At 37.4% G+C, this 13,368-nt stretch overlaps 1 protein-coding gene across 2 annotated transcripts in view; it reads left to right on the top strand.

Moving 5' to 3' along the window:
- Positions 1-13,368, top strand: part of LOC126095021 (thymidine phosphorylase-like) — a 190,002-nt gene that overhangs the window by 86,605 nt on the left and 90,029 nt on the right. For both annotated transcript variants that reach the window (XM_049909681.1, XM_049909680.1), the window contains exon 3: positions 12,310-12,390. In XM_049909681.1, the coding sequence (XP_049765638.1) occupies positions 12,310-12,390 (81 nt within the window). The remainder of the gene's footprint in view (positions 1-12,309; positions 12,391-13,368) is intronic.

Below are 13,368 nucleotides of genomic sequence, written 5' to 3'. Positions count from 1 at the left end.
ACTTCCATTTGCTATCCTGAATAACTGATTCAGCATCCCTGTATAATGAGTGAGATATTGAGCTCAGAAAGAGGAAGAGGTGTTCGTCTTGTGCTATGCATATCTTGGGGGTGGGTTTTTCTAGAAAAGGAAAAAAGAAAGGAAAAAACTTAGTCTGAAGCTGTCATGTGGAAAGTTGGTTGTTTTACAATCATTATTATTATTTATTTCTATAACATTTTTTTACCAAATTCCTACTTTGTTTTATCTAAGTAACCATTCAGTGTATGAAATGTATTGCATAACAGGTACTTTTTAGCTGTCTTTTTAAATAAGTGTATTTTTGCAACTTCTTTAATCTCTTTTGGTAATTTATTGTACCATTTTATTCCTTGGCAGAAAATGCTGTTTTAGTTTTATGTTTATTTTTTTCTTGGTAAATGTAAGTTGAGTCTACCTCTTGTTCCATGGTCATGGACAGAGTTGTTTGTGCAGAAATTACCAATGTTATTTTTTATGTGTACAACTGACTGGTTAATGTATTCACACAGAATGGTTAAATTCCCCAGTGTTTTGAACAGATCCTTACAGTTAGTTATTATTCTTATGGATCTATTCAGAAGTTTGAAAATTGTGTTCATATTTGTGCATTTGTTCCCCAAAAAGAATGCCATAGCTAAGAACTGAGAGTATATATGAATAGTACGTAACTAAAAGACACTGCATGTTATACACTGATTATAGGATTCTAAGGGCATAACATGCTGATGACATTCTGTTTGCAAGTACCTTTATATGTTCACACCACTTCAACTGATAGTCAGTATTCATTCCTAGAAATTTTGTATTTGTTACACAGACTATAGAGGTACAATCTACATTTAATTTAACGTTGTCATTTTCTCTCTTTGAACTGAAATTCTTGGCATTAGTTTTCTTTCTGTTCAGTGTCACTTTATTGCTTATTGACCAATCGTAAACTTCCTTGAGAGATTCATTTGCTTTCTCTGCAAGGAGTTCTCTTGTTTTCTCACTGAGTATAATATTGCTGTCATCAGCGAAGAGAATTTTTTCACCATGAGTAACACTACTGGGAAAGTCACTTATGTATGTCAGGAATATTATTGGTCCTGATATGCTACATTGTGGAACCCCTATATTAATGTATTTTGGTTCTGATAAGTGTTTTACTAAATATTTAGATCTATTTGAAGTATGTGTTATCTCTGCTCATTGTGTCCTATCTGCTAGGTATGATTGAAACCAGTCATTAGCAGGTCATGTCCCACTTTTGCACACCTGTGTAGAGTGGCTATGCTAGACAGGTGGCACCATGATAGGAGGAGGATTTAGAGTTGATTACGACTTATAGTTTACATATAAGTGGTTTGTTTGGTCAAGTATAGAGGGAAGCTTGTGAAAGGTTGCAGTGTCTTGGAAGGCTGTCAGGATTTCTGATAGGCTTATCACAGATTGTTACCATGAGCAGAAAATATGAGCAGCCTTCCATGCCAACTACAGGTAAACTTTGTTTGTTTCGATTGGAGAATGCTGATTTGTGGATCGTATAGTATGGTACCATCAGTGCTGACACCGCAGTGTCTGCACTAGTAGAATGGCATATGGACTTCCACTTCTCAGTTCTAGTCTGGAAGGAAGGATTGGACGGTTTCACTTCACTAAACAGCAGAGAGACTGATGGTATTTTGTTTTTAAAAATTACACGTAACACAGATATATCAGAAATAAACTCTGACGAACTGAGAAACTACATACCAAATATTTAAAGTTTTGTATCAACAATAGGGGCAACAATAAAGATATTCTAAATTAATAGAAGTCATTAAATGAGAAGAAACTGAGATGTCTACAAACAGGGTGTGAGGGGATGGGTGAAGCAACCTGTGCCCAACCCCCCACCCCCTCCCCACTGTAAAGTGGAGTATTGGTGACAACTATAAAATTTAGTTATCCTTGCATGACATGTCTCTAAACTGACCAACTCATTTATATAGAAAATGGCAATTTTAGTCTTGCCATCCCCCTTGATAAATTTCTGTGGACTTTCTTCCATGTGTTCTTTCACAAGTTGTATGAAAAAGCAAACTTCTGCGTGAGCAGAAGCAGCTGTGAAGAGATGAGAGTGAAGGGAATATGAAATTCAGTAATTCAGTAAGTTATATAAATTAAACATAATATAAATAAAAATTAAATGTATTTGAAAATAGAAGGAAACAAACATTCACTACTCAGTCAGAGACGGTAATTTATGCACATTTTGGTCATTAAGCTATGGAATAGATTATGCAAAAGTTGTCTACAAAATTGTTGTTGAATGGGTGTTTCAGTCGTATGTTAAAGAATTAGTTACTACAAAACAGCATCAAATACGAGCACTTTTAAAGGTACATATGTGAAATATATTGAAGCCAAGATCAGAGGCATAGTGATCTGATCTTTCCCCCATGGAAGAACTGCCAAAGCCGTCCCTTCCCCATACTTATAAAACTACACATTAAATATATCCTTGTTCTAAATTCATTACAAAATCTATAAATCAAACAATTGAAAATCCAGGATGGAATGTAACAATATTATGAGAAAGTGTAAAAATCTTTTTGTTGTGCTTCTCTGTGACTCAGCAATAGAGAAGGGAAAATAGTAGGTGAATATGGACTGGGGATAAGGAATGAAAGAGGAAACTGCCTGGTAGAATTTTGTACAGAGCATGACCTAATTGTAGCTAACACTTGACTGAAGAATCATGAAAGAAAGTTATGTATGTGGAAGAGACCTGGGATACTTGAAGGTTCCAGATAGATTATATAATGGTACAACAGAGATTTAGGAACCAGGTTTTAAACTGTAAGACATTTCCAGGGGCAGATGTTGATTCTGACAAGAATTTATTGGTTATGAACTGTAGATTAAGACTGAAGGAACTGCAAAAAGTAGGAATTTAAGGAAATGGGACCTGGATAAACTGAAAGAAACAGACATTGTACAGAGTTTCAGCAAGAGCGTTAGAGAACAACTGACATGAACAGGGGAAAGAAATACTGTAAAAGAAGAATGGATAGCTTTGAGAGATGAATAGTGAATGCAAGAGAGAATCAAGCAGGGAAAAAAATGAGGGCTAGTAGAAATCCTTGGGTAACAGAAGAGACATTAAATTTAATTGATGAAAGGAGAAAACATAAAAATACAGTAAGCGAAGTAGGCGAAAAGGAATACAAATGTCTTGAAAATGAGATTGACAGGAAGTGCAAAATGGCTAAGTAGGGAGGGCTAGAGGACAAATGCAAGAATGTAGAGGCATATGTCACTAGGGGTAAGTTAGATACTTCCTACAGGAAAATTAAAGAGACATTTGCAGAAAAGAGAACCACCAGTATGAATATCAAGAGCTCAGATGTAAAACCAGTTCTACGTAAATAAGGGAAAGCAGAAAGGTGGAAGGAGCACATAGAGGGTCTATATAAGGACGATGTAGTTCAGGGCAATATTATGGAAATGTAAGACGATGTACATGAAGATGAAATGTGAGATATGTTACTGTGTGAAGAATTTGAGAGAGCAGTGAAAGACGTAAGTCGAAACAAGGCCCCGGGAGTAGACAACATTCCATTAGAACTACTGATAGCCGTGGGAGAGCCAATCATGACAGAACTCTGCCATCTGGTGAGCAAGATGTATGAGACAGGCAAAATACACACTGACATTAAGAAGAATATAATAATTCTAATTCCAAAGAAAGCAGGTGCTGACAGGTGTGAAAATTATCGAACTATAGCTTAATAAGTCATGACTGCAAAACAGTAACACAATAGCTTTATAGAAAAAAAAACTGGTGGAAGCCAAACTTGGGGAAGATCAGTTTGGATTCCGTAGAAATGTTGGAACATGCAAGACAATACTGACCTTATGACTTATCTCAGAAGATTGATTAATGAAAGGCAAACCTATGTTCCTAGCATTTGTAGATTTAGAGAAAACTTTTGACAATGTTAACTGGAAGACCCACTTCCAAATTCTGAAGGTGGCAGGGGTAAAATAAAAGGAGTAAAAGGCTATTTATAATTTATACAGAAACCAGATGGCAGATATAAGAGTGAAGGGCATGAAAGGGAAGCATTTGTTGAGAAACAAGTGAGACAGGGTTGCAACCTATCTCCAATGTTATTCAGTCTGTATGTTGAGCAAGCAGTAAAGGAAACAAAAGAAAAATTTGAAGTAGGAATTAAAATCCATGGAAAAGAAATAAAAACTTTGAAATTTCTTGATGGCATTGTAATTCTGTCAGAGACATCAAAGGACCTGGAAGAACAGTTGAATGGAATGGACAGTGTCTTGAAAGGAGGATATAAGATGAATACCAACAAAAGCAAAATGAGGATAATGGGAAGTAGTTGAATTAAATCAGGTGATGCTGAGGGAATTAGGTTAGGAAATGAGACACTTAAAGTAGTAGATGAGTTTTGCTATTTGGGGAGCAAAATAATGATGATGGTCAAGGTAAAGAGGATACAAAATGTAGACTGGCTACGGCAAAGAAAGCATTTCTGAAGAAGAGAAACTTGTTAACATTGAGTATAGAAGTAAGTGTCAGGAAGTCTTTTCTGAAAGTATTTGTATGGAGCATAGCCATGTATGGAAGTGAAACATGGATGATAAATAGTTTAGACAAGAAGAGAATAGAAGCTTTTAAAATGTGATGCTACAGAAGAATGCTGAAGATTAGATGGTAGATCACATAACTAATGAGGAGTTACTGTATAGAACTGGGGAGAAGGGGAATTTATGGCACAACTTGACTAGAAGACGGGATTGGTTGGTAGAACATGTCCTGAGGCATCAAGGGTTCTCTAATTTAGCACTGGAGGGAAGTGTGGAGGGTCAAAATCATAGAGGGAGTCCAAGAGATGAATACACTAAGCAGATTCAGAAGGATGTAGGTTGCAGTAGTTACTTGGAGATGAAAAAACTTGCACAGGACAGAGTAGCATGGAGAGCTGCATCAAACCTGTTTCTGGACTGAAGACCACAACAACAACAACAGCACAGTTGTCTTAAAATATCACTTCCACAGCTGAGAAAAATCTAATGTTAAACCTGTCTTCCTATATAGAGGTGCAAAGTTTGTTTTTGATCAGCTTCAGTTCTGAAAAAGACATATTTCCACTGCTTTTTTGATCATAAGTGACGAGTTTATTTCATCTACACTATACCCATACTTTGCAAACCACTGTGAAATGCATGGAAGAGGGTACTTCCCAATGTTCCACTTATTAGTACTTTTTCTCATTCCGTTCACATATGGAACATAGGAATAATGATTGCCTAAATGCTTCTGTGCACACTGTAGTTAGTCTAATCTTGTCTTCATGGTCATCACAGTAGTGATATGGAGGGGATTGTAGTATATTTCTAGATTAATCATTTATAGTTGGTATTCACATGATAGTTTGCATCTGTCTTCAAGCATTTGCCAGTTCAGTGCTTTCAGTATCTGTGTGATGCTCTTCCATGGCTCTAACAATCTTATGACCATTAGTACTGGCCTTCTTTGTATACACTCAATATCCCCTGTTAGTGCTATCTGCACTTCAGCACTACTCTAAGATGGGTCACATGAGTTTTTTTCTTAGCACTCTCCTTTATGGACAGATTGTATTGCCCTGTTATTCTACCAACAAAGCAAAGACTGCCACCTGCCTTACCTACAACTGAGCCTACATGATCGTTTCATTTCACATCCCCATAAATTTTTATATACACGTATTTGTATGACTGAGCAATATTCTTCAATTTTGCTTGCTGGATATTTTGTCAAACTTTGACAACAAATAAGATGAGAAGGTTACAAAAGTCCATAACACTCTCTTTCTAACACAAAATACTTTGGTCCCATATGTCAGTTATCCCTTCTCTCTGCTTCTACTGTAGTTAAATTTCTCATCTACTGTCTCTCTTTGGAGGCACAGATCCAAGGATGACACCATAGGGGTCATGAGGACCCCCCCCCCCCCAAAAAAAAAATAGTATAAAGGTTGGCACTTTTATTTATATGACTTATCAAAGTTTTCAGCAAACTTTCCGAGGCTTAAGTAACATGAAAAAAAGTAAGGAAAACAAAGAAAAACAAACTTTCCAAATGTGGGTGGAAACAAATGGCAGAAACTGCATTTCCCCTAGTTACACACTTACATTGCCATGGTTAGCATTTCTGTTCACAGTTGCAGTGAAAAGTGAAATACTGATTATGATGATTATATGCTACTATTTCATGTTACGTAAATATGACATTGTCAAAGTTGTGAGAGTTTGATACTACTATAGTTCTTAAATCAAGTGCATGGTCCACATACTTCTCAAATTTTTTCTACAAATATTTGTCTACAGCTGTATTTATCTGAACTACAATTTCTTGGCAATTTTGCTGTACTACACACTGAAGTAAACAAATTTTTACTTTTATTATATTGAAACATTTTATGTTTATCAATCAGAGACTGATACAATTTGCACATTAATGAGAGGAGCATTCTCAGTTATCTTCCTGATGTTATCCTCATTTACATGTTCAGGATACAGTCCAAAACCTTTGGCAAACATTACAAGAACTTCTTTACCTGGATCTTTCCCCAGAGAGCTAATTCATAAATGACATATCTGAGCCCTGCATTTGGCTTAAATATGATACTTACCTGGTGGTCAATATTTGAGTAATTCTGTACCAGTTCAGACGTTTCCCTCCCCTGAATAGTCCCTATCAGAAGACTGTAGTCTTTCTAAACTTCTGGTTACTATTAGACTTGCAGCAGCAGATTCCAAGCGGACACCAGTAGTGGTAGCAGAGTGAACTATACCTGTGTAATTTACTGTGTAGACTATTATTTACCAAATTAATCTAAGTTTTTGTTTTTGTGTAAATCTTAGTGGATATCTTTCTGTGAGGCACCTTCGTTACATAATTTTCCAGCACCACATCCCATGACTAAATTTAAATCTCATTTTAGTTCACAGCATATATATTAGATTGTGCATTAGAGTTTGAATATTTATTTCCGGCAGTAGCTTTTGCATAAGCAGAGTACTTGTAAAAAGTAAGTGTTGATGCACCCATTTTCAATTTCTTTTAAGAGCTTGTAGGTCTTGCTGTTTTAGACTACAGTGAGAACTCTGCAGAACATGTTTTAGTGTTTGCTTATTCTCTGTGTTATATTTGCCTCCATTCCAACCTCAGCAGTGCAAAAGTCAGGTAACTTTCTCTTTTGTGGGGTTGTGTTAGTACTTTCTAAGTTACTCATGACTACTTTGTTTGTATTTTTGGAGAACTTATATCGGTTTTTTCACAGTCCATTGTGGTTATGGACCATGATTATTGTGAATGGACACAGGGAGTATTGGCTACTGTCTGTAAAGAGCTGGGAGATGCATTGACCATGGCCAACAGGCTTCTGGCCTCTGCTCAAAACTGCAGCAACACCAGGGCGCCAGTGACGAGGCCTGGAACACCATTTATACTGTTGGAATCACCTGGCAACCTGGTTGTCACTGCATCTTCTAATAAGCAACTTTTGACCAGTCCCATCATCATTCAAGAGTGAGTGATGGACAGTGGTGGGTTTGATGTCACTGGGTGGAAGGCAGAAGAGGGAACTGGCTGCATGGCTGGCTCTTAATCTCTTAACAACAGCTACAAGGTGCTACCCAGTGACCATAATACTTATGAACGAGCATGGGATGCCTCTCCTGTTGGGTCAGAGGCTGATTTTCCTGCTCAGTTCAGACTGATGCAGAGGGCATGTATCCTAGTCACTGGGAGCTCCAGCATTAGGTAGGTAACAGAGCCTCTCAGATAAATAGCATGCAGGGTGGGAAAAAAAGTCAGGATGCATTCTGTATATTTGCTGTGGGGTCTCATGGAGGAGGCCCCGCCAGTGGCTATTGGGTGCACTGGGTGCAGCCAGCTGCAAATAGTAGCACATGTCAGCATGAATGATGCCTGGCCTTGGGTTCTGAGGTCATACTCAGCTTGTTTCAGCAGATGGCTGATTTGGTAGCTGCAGAAATCGGAGTTACATCAGCCACAATGTTCTCAGAGAATGCTCATCCTCACAGATCAGATATTGAAAAGATTAATATGATATTAGTAAACTGTAGGAGCTTCCAAGGGACATTCTCTGAATTCATATTGCTTATTGAAGGTTATTATGCCCAGATAGTATTAGGAACAGGAAGTTGTTTGAAACTGGAAGTGAATATCAATGAAATCCTAATTCCAGCCTGGAATGTTTATTGTGAGGACAGGTTAGCTGCCAGTCGTGGTGGTCTATTTATTGCAGTAAAGAATTTGATAAACCCTAGTGAGGTTATCATGGATTTGGAACATGAATTAATCTGGTTGAAGTTAAGCATCAAAGGTCAGTGAAAAATGGTAATCAAATGATTTTATTGATTGTCTGGCTCAGGCACTGTAGTGGTAGAGTGCTTCAGAGAGATCTTGTAACATATTGTTAATAATTTATCTGGTCATGTTGTTGTACTGAAGGGTTACTTTGAATTGCCAGGTATAGATTGGTAGTCACATTATCAAAACTGGTGCCAGGGAGAGGGTTCACGTGACATTATTCTGAATATCTTGTTCAAAAATTACTTCAAGCAGATAGTTAAAGAACCAACTGATGATGGTAATGTCTTAGACCTCCTAACAACAAGTAGACATGAACTCATTGAGTCAGTTAATGTACTGGTAAAGAAAGGCATCAGTGATCGTAAGGCTGTGATGACATCTATGAGTATGGGTCTTACAAGGAATATTAAGAAAGGCTAGAATGATATTTTTGCTTAGCAAGAGTGACAGATACAAACTGCAGAGTATGTGAGTAGTCACCATCAAATATTTGGTGATGAGAACAAAGATGAGGAGCACAAATGGAAAAAATTCTAAAGCATCATTCAACGAGCCTTAGACGATTATGTTCTGGGCAAGGTCTTAAGTCATGGGAAAGACTCACCATGGTTTAACAGCTGTATTAGAAAACTGCTATGTACTGTATACAAAGAGAGCTTCATCACAGATTCTAGAGAAGTCAAAACCTAATTGACAAATAAAACCTGAATGAAACAACAATGAGTCTAAAGAGAGCAATGAGAGAAGCATTCAGTGTCTTTGAAAGTAAATTTCTGTCAACCAATCTGAGATAACACCCTAAGACATTTTGGTCCTATGTAAAACAGTAGGCAGTTTTAAATGCTCTATTCATTCACTCAGTGACCATATTGGCACTGAAATTGATGTTAACAGAGAGAAGGCTGAAATACTGAATTTGGTCTTCCAAAACTGTTTCACCATGTAAGATCGTAGCTTGATCTTTCCTGTCTATCACTGTATGGATGTCAAAATGGCAGATATTGAGACAGTCAATCACAGAATAGAAAAGCATCTACAATCACTTAGTTGTGGAATGGCATCAGGGCCATATGAGAACCCATAAGAATCTACAAAAATTATGCAAAAGAACTTGCTCATCTTCTATCAGCAATTTGTCGTAGAATAGTGGAGCAACAAAGGGTGCCTAGCAACTGGGAAATAATGTACATCATTCCTGTTTTTGAGGAGGACAGATGCACATAATTATAGAACTGTATCATTGGCATCAATCTGTTGCAGAATTATGGAACAATGTTTTATGCTCCAGAATTATGATATTTTTGAAGAACAAAAATCTCCTCTATCAAAACCAAAATGGATTCTGAAAACAGAGTGCTTGCAAAACTCAGCCCACTCTGTTCCTGTATGAGATCCATAGCACTGCAGACAAAGGCACTCAGGTTGATGCCATGTTACTTGACTTCTGGTAGGCATTGACACCATCCTACACTGCCAGTTAGTGAAAAAATCTGAACTTATCAAGTATTGGACCAGATTTGTGACTGACTGGATTTGAGATTTCCTTGCAGATAGAACTCAAGTAGTCACTCTTAATGGAATGAAACTGACAGATGTAGACGTGATTTCCAGAGTACCCCCAGGAAGTGTGATAGGACTGTTACTATTAACAACATATATAAATGATCTAGTAGAAAGCATTGGAAGCTCTTTAAGACTGCTTGCAGATGATGTGATTGTCCATAAGATTGTATCAGTGCCAGGAGACAGCATAATTTGCAGAATGACCTGATGAATTGCACTGACTGTGGCAGTTAACCCTGAATGTAAATAAATGTAACATATTGCAGATACATAGGGAAAGAAATTCACTACTGGACAATTACACTATTGGTGACAAATTGCTGGAAACAGTATCTGCAGTAAAATTTCTAGCAGTAATTATCCAGAGAAACCTCAAGTGGCATGACCCAATAAAACAAATAGTAGGAAAAGCAGATGCCAGACTGAGATTCATAGGAACAATCTTAAGGAAACGTAACTCATCCTTGGAAGAACTGAAACAAGGCATTAGTTTGAATGAGTCTTGAGTATTGTTCATTGGTATGGGATCCCTATCAGATAGGAATTATAGAAGAAATAGAGAAGATATCATGAAGAGCAGTGTTGTTTGCTACAGTATCATTTAGTCAGCATGAGAGAGTTACATAGATCCCCAACAAACTCAGTTGACAGACATTGCAAGAGAGACATTGTTCAGCATGGAGAGGTTTACTACTTGAATTTCAAGAGAGCACTTTCCAGGAAGAGTCGAACAACTTATTATTTCCCTAAAAAGACTGTCACAATATAAGCTTTTGGCCATCCAGGCCTTTGTCGAAAATAGATGACAGTCTCACAAACACACACACACAACTCACATGTGTGTGCGCACATGCACACACACACACACACACACACACACACACACACACACACACACACACACACACACACACACACACACACAACTCACATGCACATGACTGCAGCCTCTGGCAGCTGAAAGCACACTGTGCAAGAGTGCAAGGATCCTTCCCAACAACACCAGCTTTTCTGAATTGCACAGGTGGTAACTTTCCGTCCTTCACATCCTTCGTTAGTCACTGTCCTCACCCATCCAGCCCCTTCCCTGTTCCCATTCCAGCACTACACAGCCATCATTCCACCACCACACCCAGTCTTTTATTTTTCTCTTTTTCCACTACTACCCCTCCCCCCCCCTCTATCCATGTTTTCCCTGTCCTCCACCTAACCTGCAGCACTTCACTGTCCATCACCCCCACCATACTGTCCCTCCCCGGCCCAGCCCTGGCCTCCTCATTACCCCCACCCAGTCACCACACCCATCATGCACTGGTGCTGCTGCTCACAGTGTGGTTTCAGTTGCCTGAAACTGCAGTTGTGTGTGTGAGTTGCGTTTGTATGAGTGTGTGTTCATGTGTATGTGTTTCTATTGCTGACAAAGGCCAATGGCCAAAAGCTTTAATTGTGGAAATCTTTTTGTTATGCCTATCTGCGACTCAACATCTCCACTATATGGTGAGTAGCAACTTTCCTTCTCATAATACTGTTATACACAAAAGAAAGTTACAATTAGGCAAGGCAAGCATGTGTGATTGAAAGGGGGACAATACAAAAAACAATAATAATTGCTACAAGAGTGAGGAATACTTTATTGCCTCACATCCAGTGTTGTACTTTTCAGGTTACGGTATGCAGAAAACAACAAGTAATGTTAGTACAGTAAACAATTTATGCTTCATTGTTAGCTTGCAAAGCAATTCCAATAACATACCCTATCTCAAAATGTAGGCATTGTGCTCCACTTTGATTAAATAGGCTTTTTTTTCCATTTGGTCTAAATACAGAAAACTGCAGCCTGTCAATTTTGATAAGATTTTTTTATTTCCATAAAATAGTTTTCTTCAGATGGGGCATGCAGACGCTACATATTTATTTTCATAGTATGATGTTCAATAGTGGCTCCATGATAAGAAGATAAGTAATAGTCTTCCATGTATCACCATGAGTGATATTTATATGGCAAGTTGTGTTAACAAATGAATTTCATGAATTGCTAAGAAATTATGGGTGGCATTTAAGTTAGTCTCTCCCTGGCTGGTATGTATTTGTATTCAATATGCAATCACAATTCTACAATATCTGAAAATATTATAAGTTTTGTTTTCTGAAGCATCTTCCAGTTTGCTTATTGTAGCACTGGAAGATGTGTATTCCTGTGCATTGAAGCTAGTACATGACAAAATGTATCATTTTTTAATTTTAAATTGCATGCCATTTTGTTCTTATTATGATAGTGAGTTTCTAAATATTTCTGTACTTACTTTTGATAACTTATAAGTTCTTTGACATTACTTTCATTTTGATTTCAGGTGCAATGCTAATGGCAATATATCTGAAGGGTCTTACAAAGAAAGAAACAATTAGCCTAACTACTTCAATGATTGAATCAGGTATAACAGGAAATATTGATGTTCTTAATTTTGTGTTATAAAACATTAAAACTGAGAAAGCTCTATTACCTGGTTTCATATTATTTATGGCCTTTCTGCATGTAACATATCTGTTTCAGAGTAGGTTGTTTTTTCATGTACACAGAGTGTTTCAACTAACTTAAGAACTTTCCTGGAAAAGCTGTATTCAAATTCAATTTTTTGCAATGTTGTCAGACAGAGTATAGAACAGGAATTAAATTTACATTTTTGTATAATGTAAATCAGACTAGTATGTAAGAAAAGCAGAAAGAAACATATAAGAAATAAATAACATCATCAGTAGAATCAGAGAATAAGATGACTAATGCGATAATAATAATGACTGTATCTCTTCGTGTATGTGTGTCTGTGTGTTGTGTGTGTCAGGAGAGAGCGAGAGAAAGAGAGAGAGAGAGAGAGAGAGAGAGAGAGAGAGAGAGAGAGAGGGAGGGAGGGAAAGAAAGAGAGCAAGCACTTTACATGTTGCTGTCATGAAGAGAGAGAGAGAGAGGGAGGAAGGGAAAGAAAGAGAGCAAGCACTTTACATGTTGCTGTCATGAAGATGGAAAGCTGAAGTATTGTTTCATATCATTTTTGTTTATTTTTCCTCGAGTCAAACGTCAAATCTTGTGTACTATTATCCCTAACATTGAGATTGAGATTTATCCATCCTCATTAATGACCTTTTCTCTGTAATGGGTACTGTTTCACCATTCACAACAGACACTCATAAATCATTGATCCATGTTGATGAAATATATCTTACATGAAATAATCAAACAATGGAAAATCCAGGATTGATTGTAACAATATTATGGAAGCGAATAATGTCAGAAAAGGCTCTTTATATTTATTGATGATGTTATGAAAAATATAGATTGCTACTCACTGTATTGATGACATATTGAGTTGCAGAGAGGCACAACAAAGAGGCCTGAGTGAGCTTTCAGCCAAAGC

This window comes from Schistocerca cancellata, chromosome 8, assembly GCF_023864275.1.
Source record: "Schistocerca cancellata isolate TAMUIC-IGC-003103 chromosome 8, iqSchCanc2.1, whole genome shotgun sequence".
NCBI classification, from domain to species: Eukaryota; Metazoa; Arthropoda; class Insecta; order Orthoptera; family Acrididae; genus Schistocerca; species Schistocerca cancellata.
The sequence above is the reverse complement of the archived record's forward strand: the minus strand, read 5'-3'. Positions and strand labels throughout refer to the sequence as shown.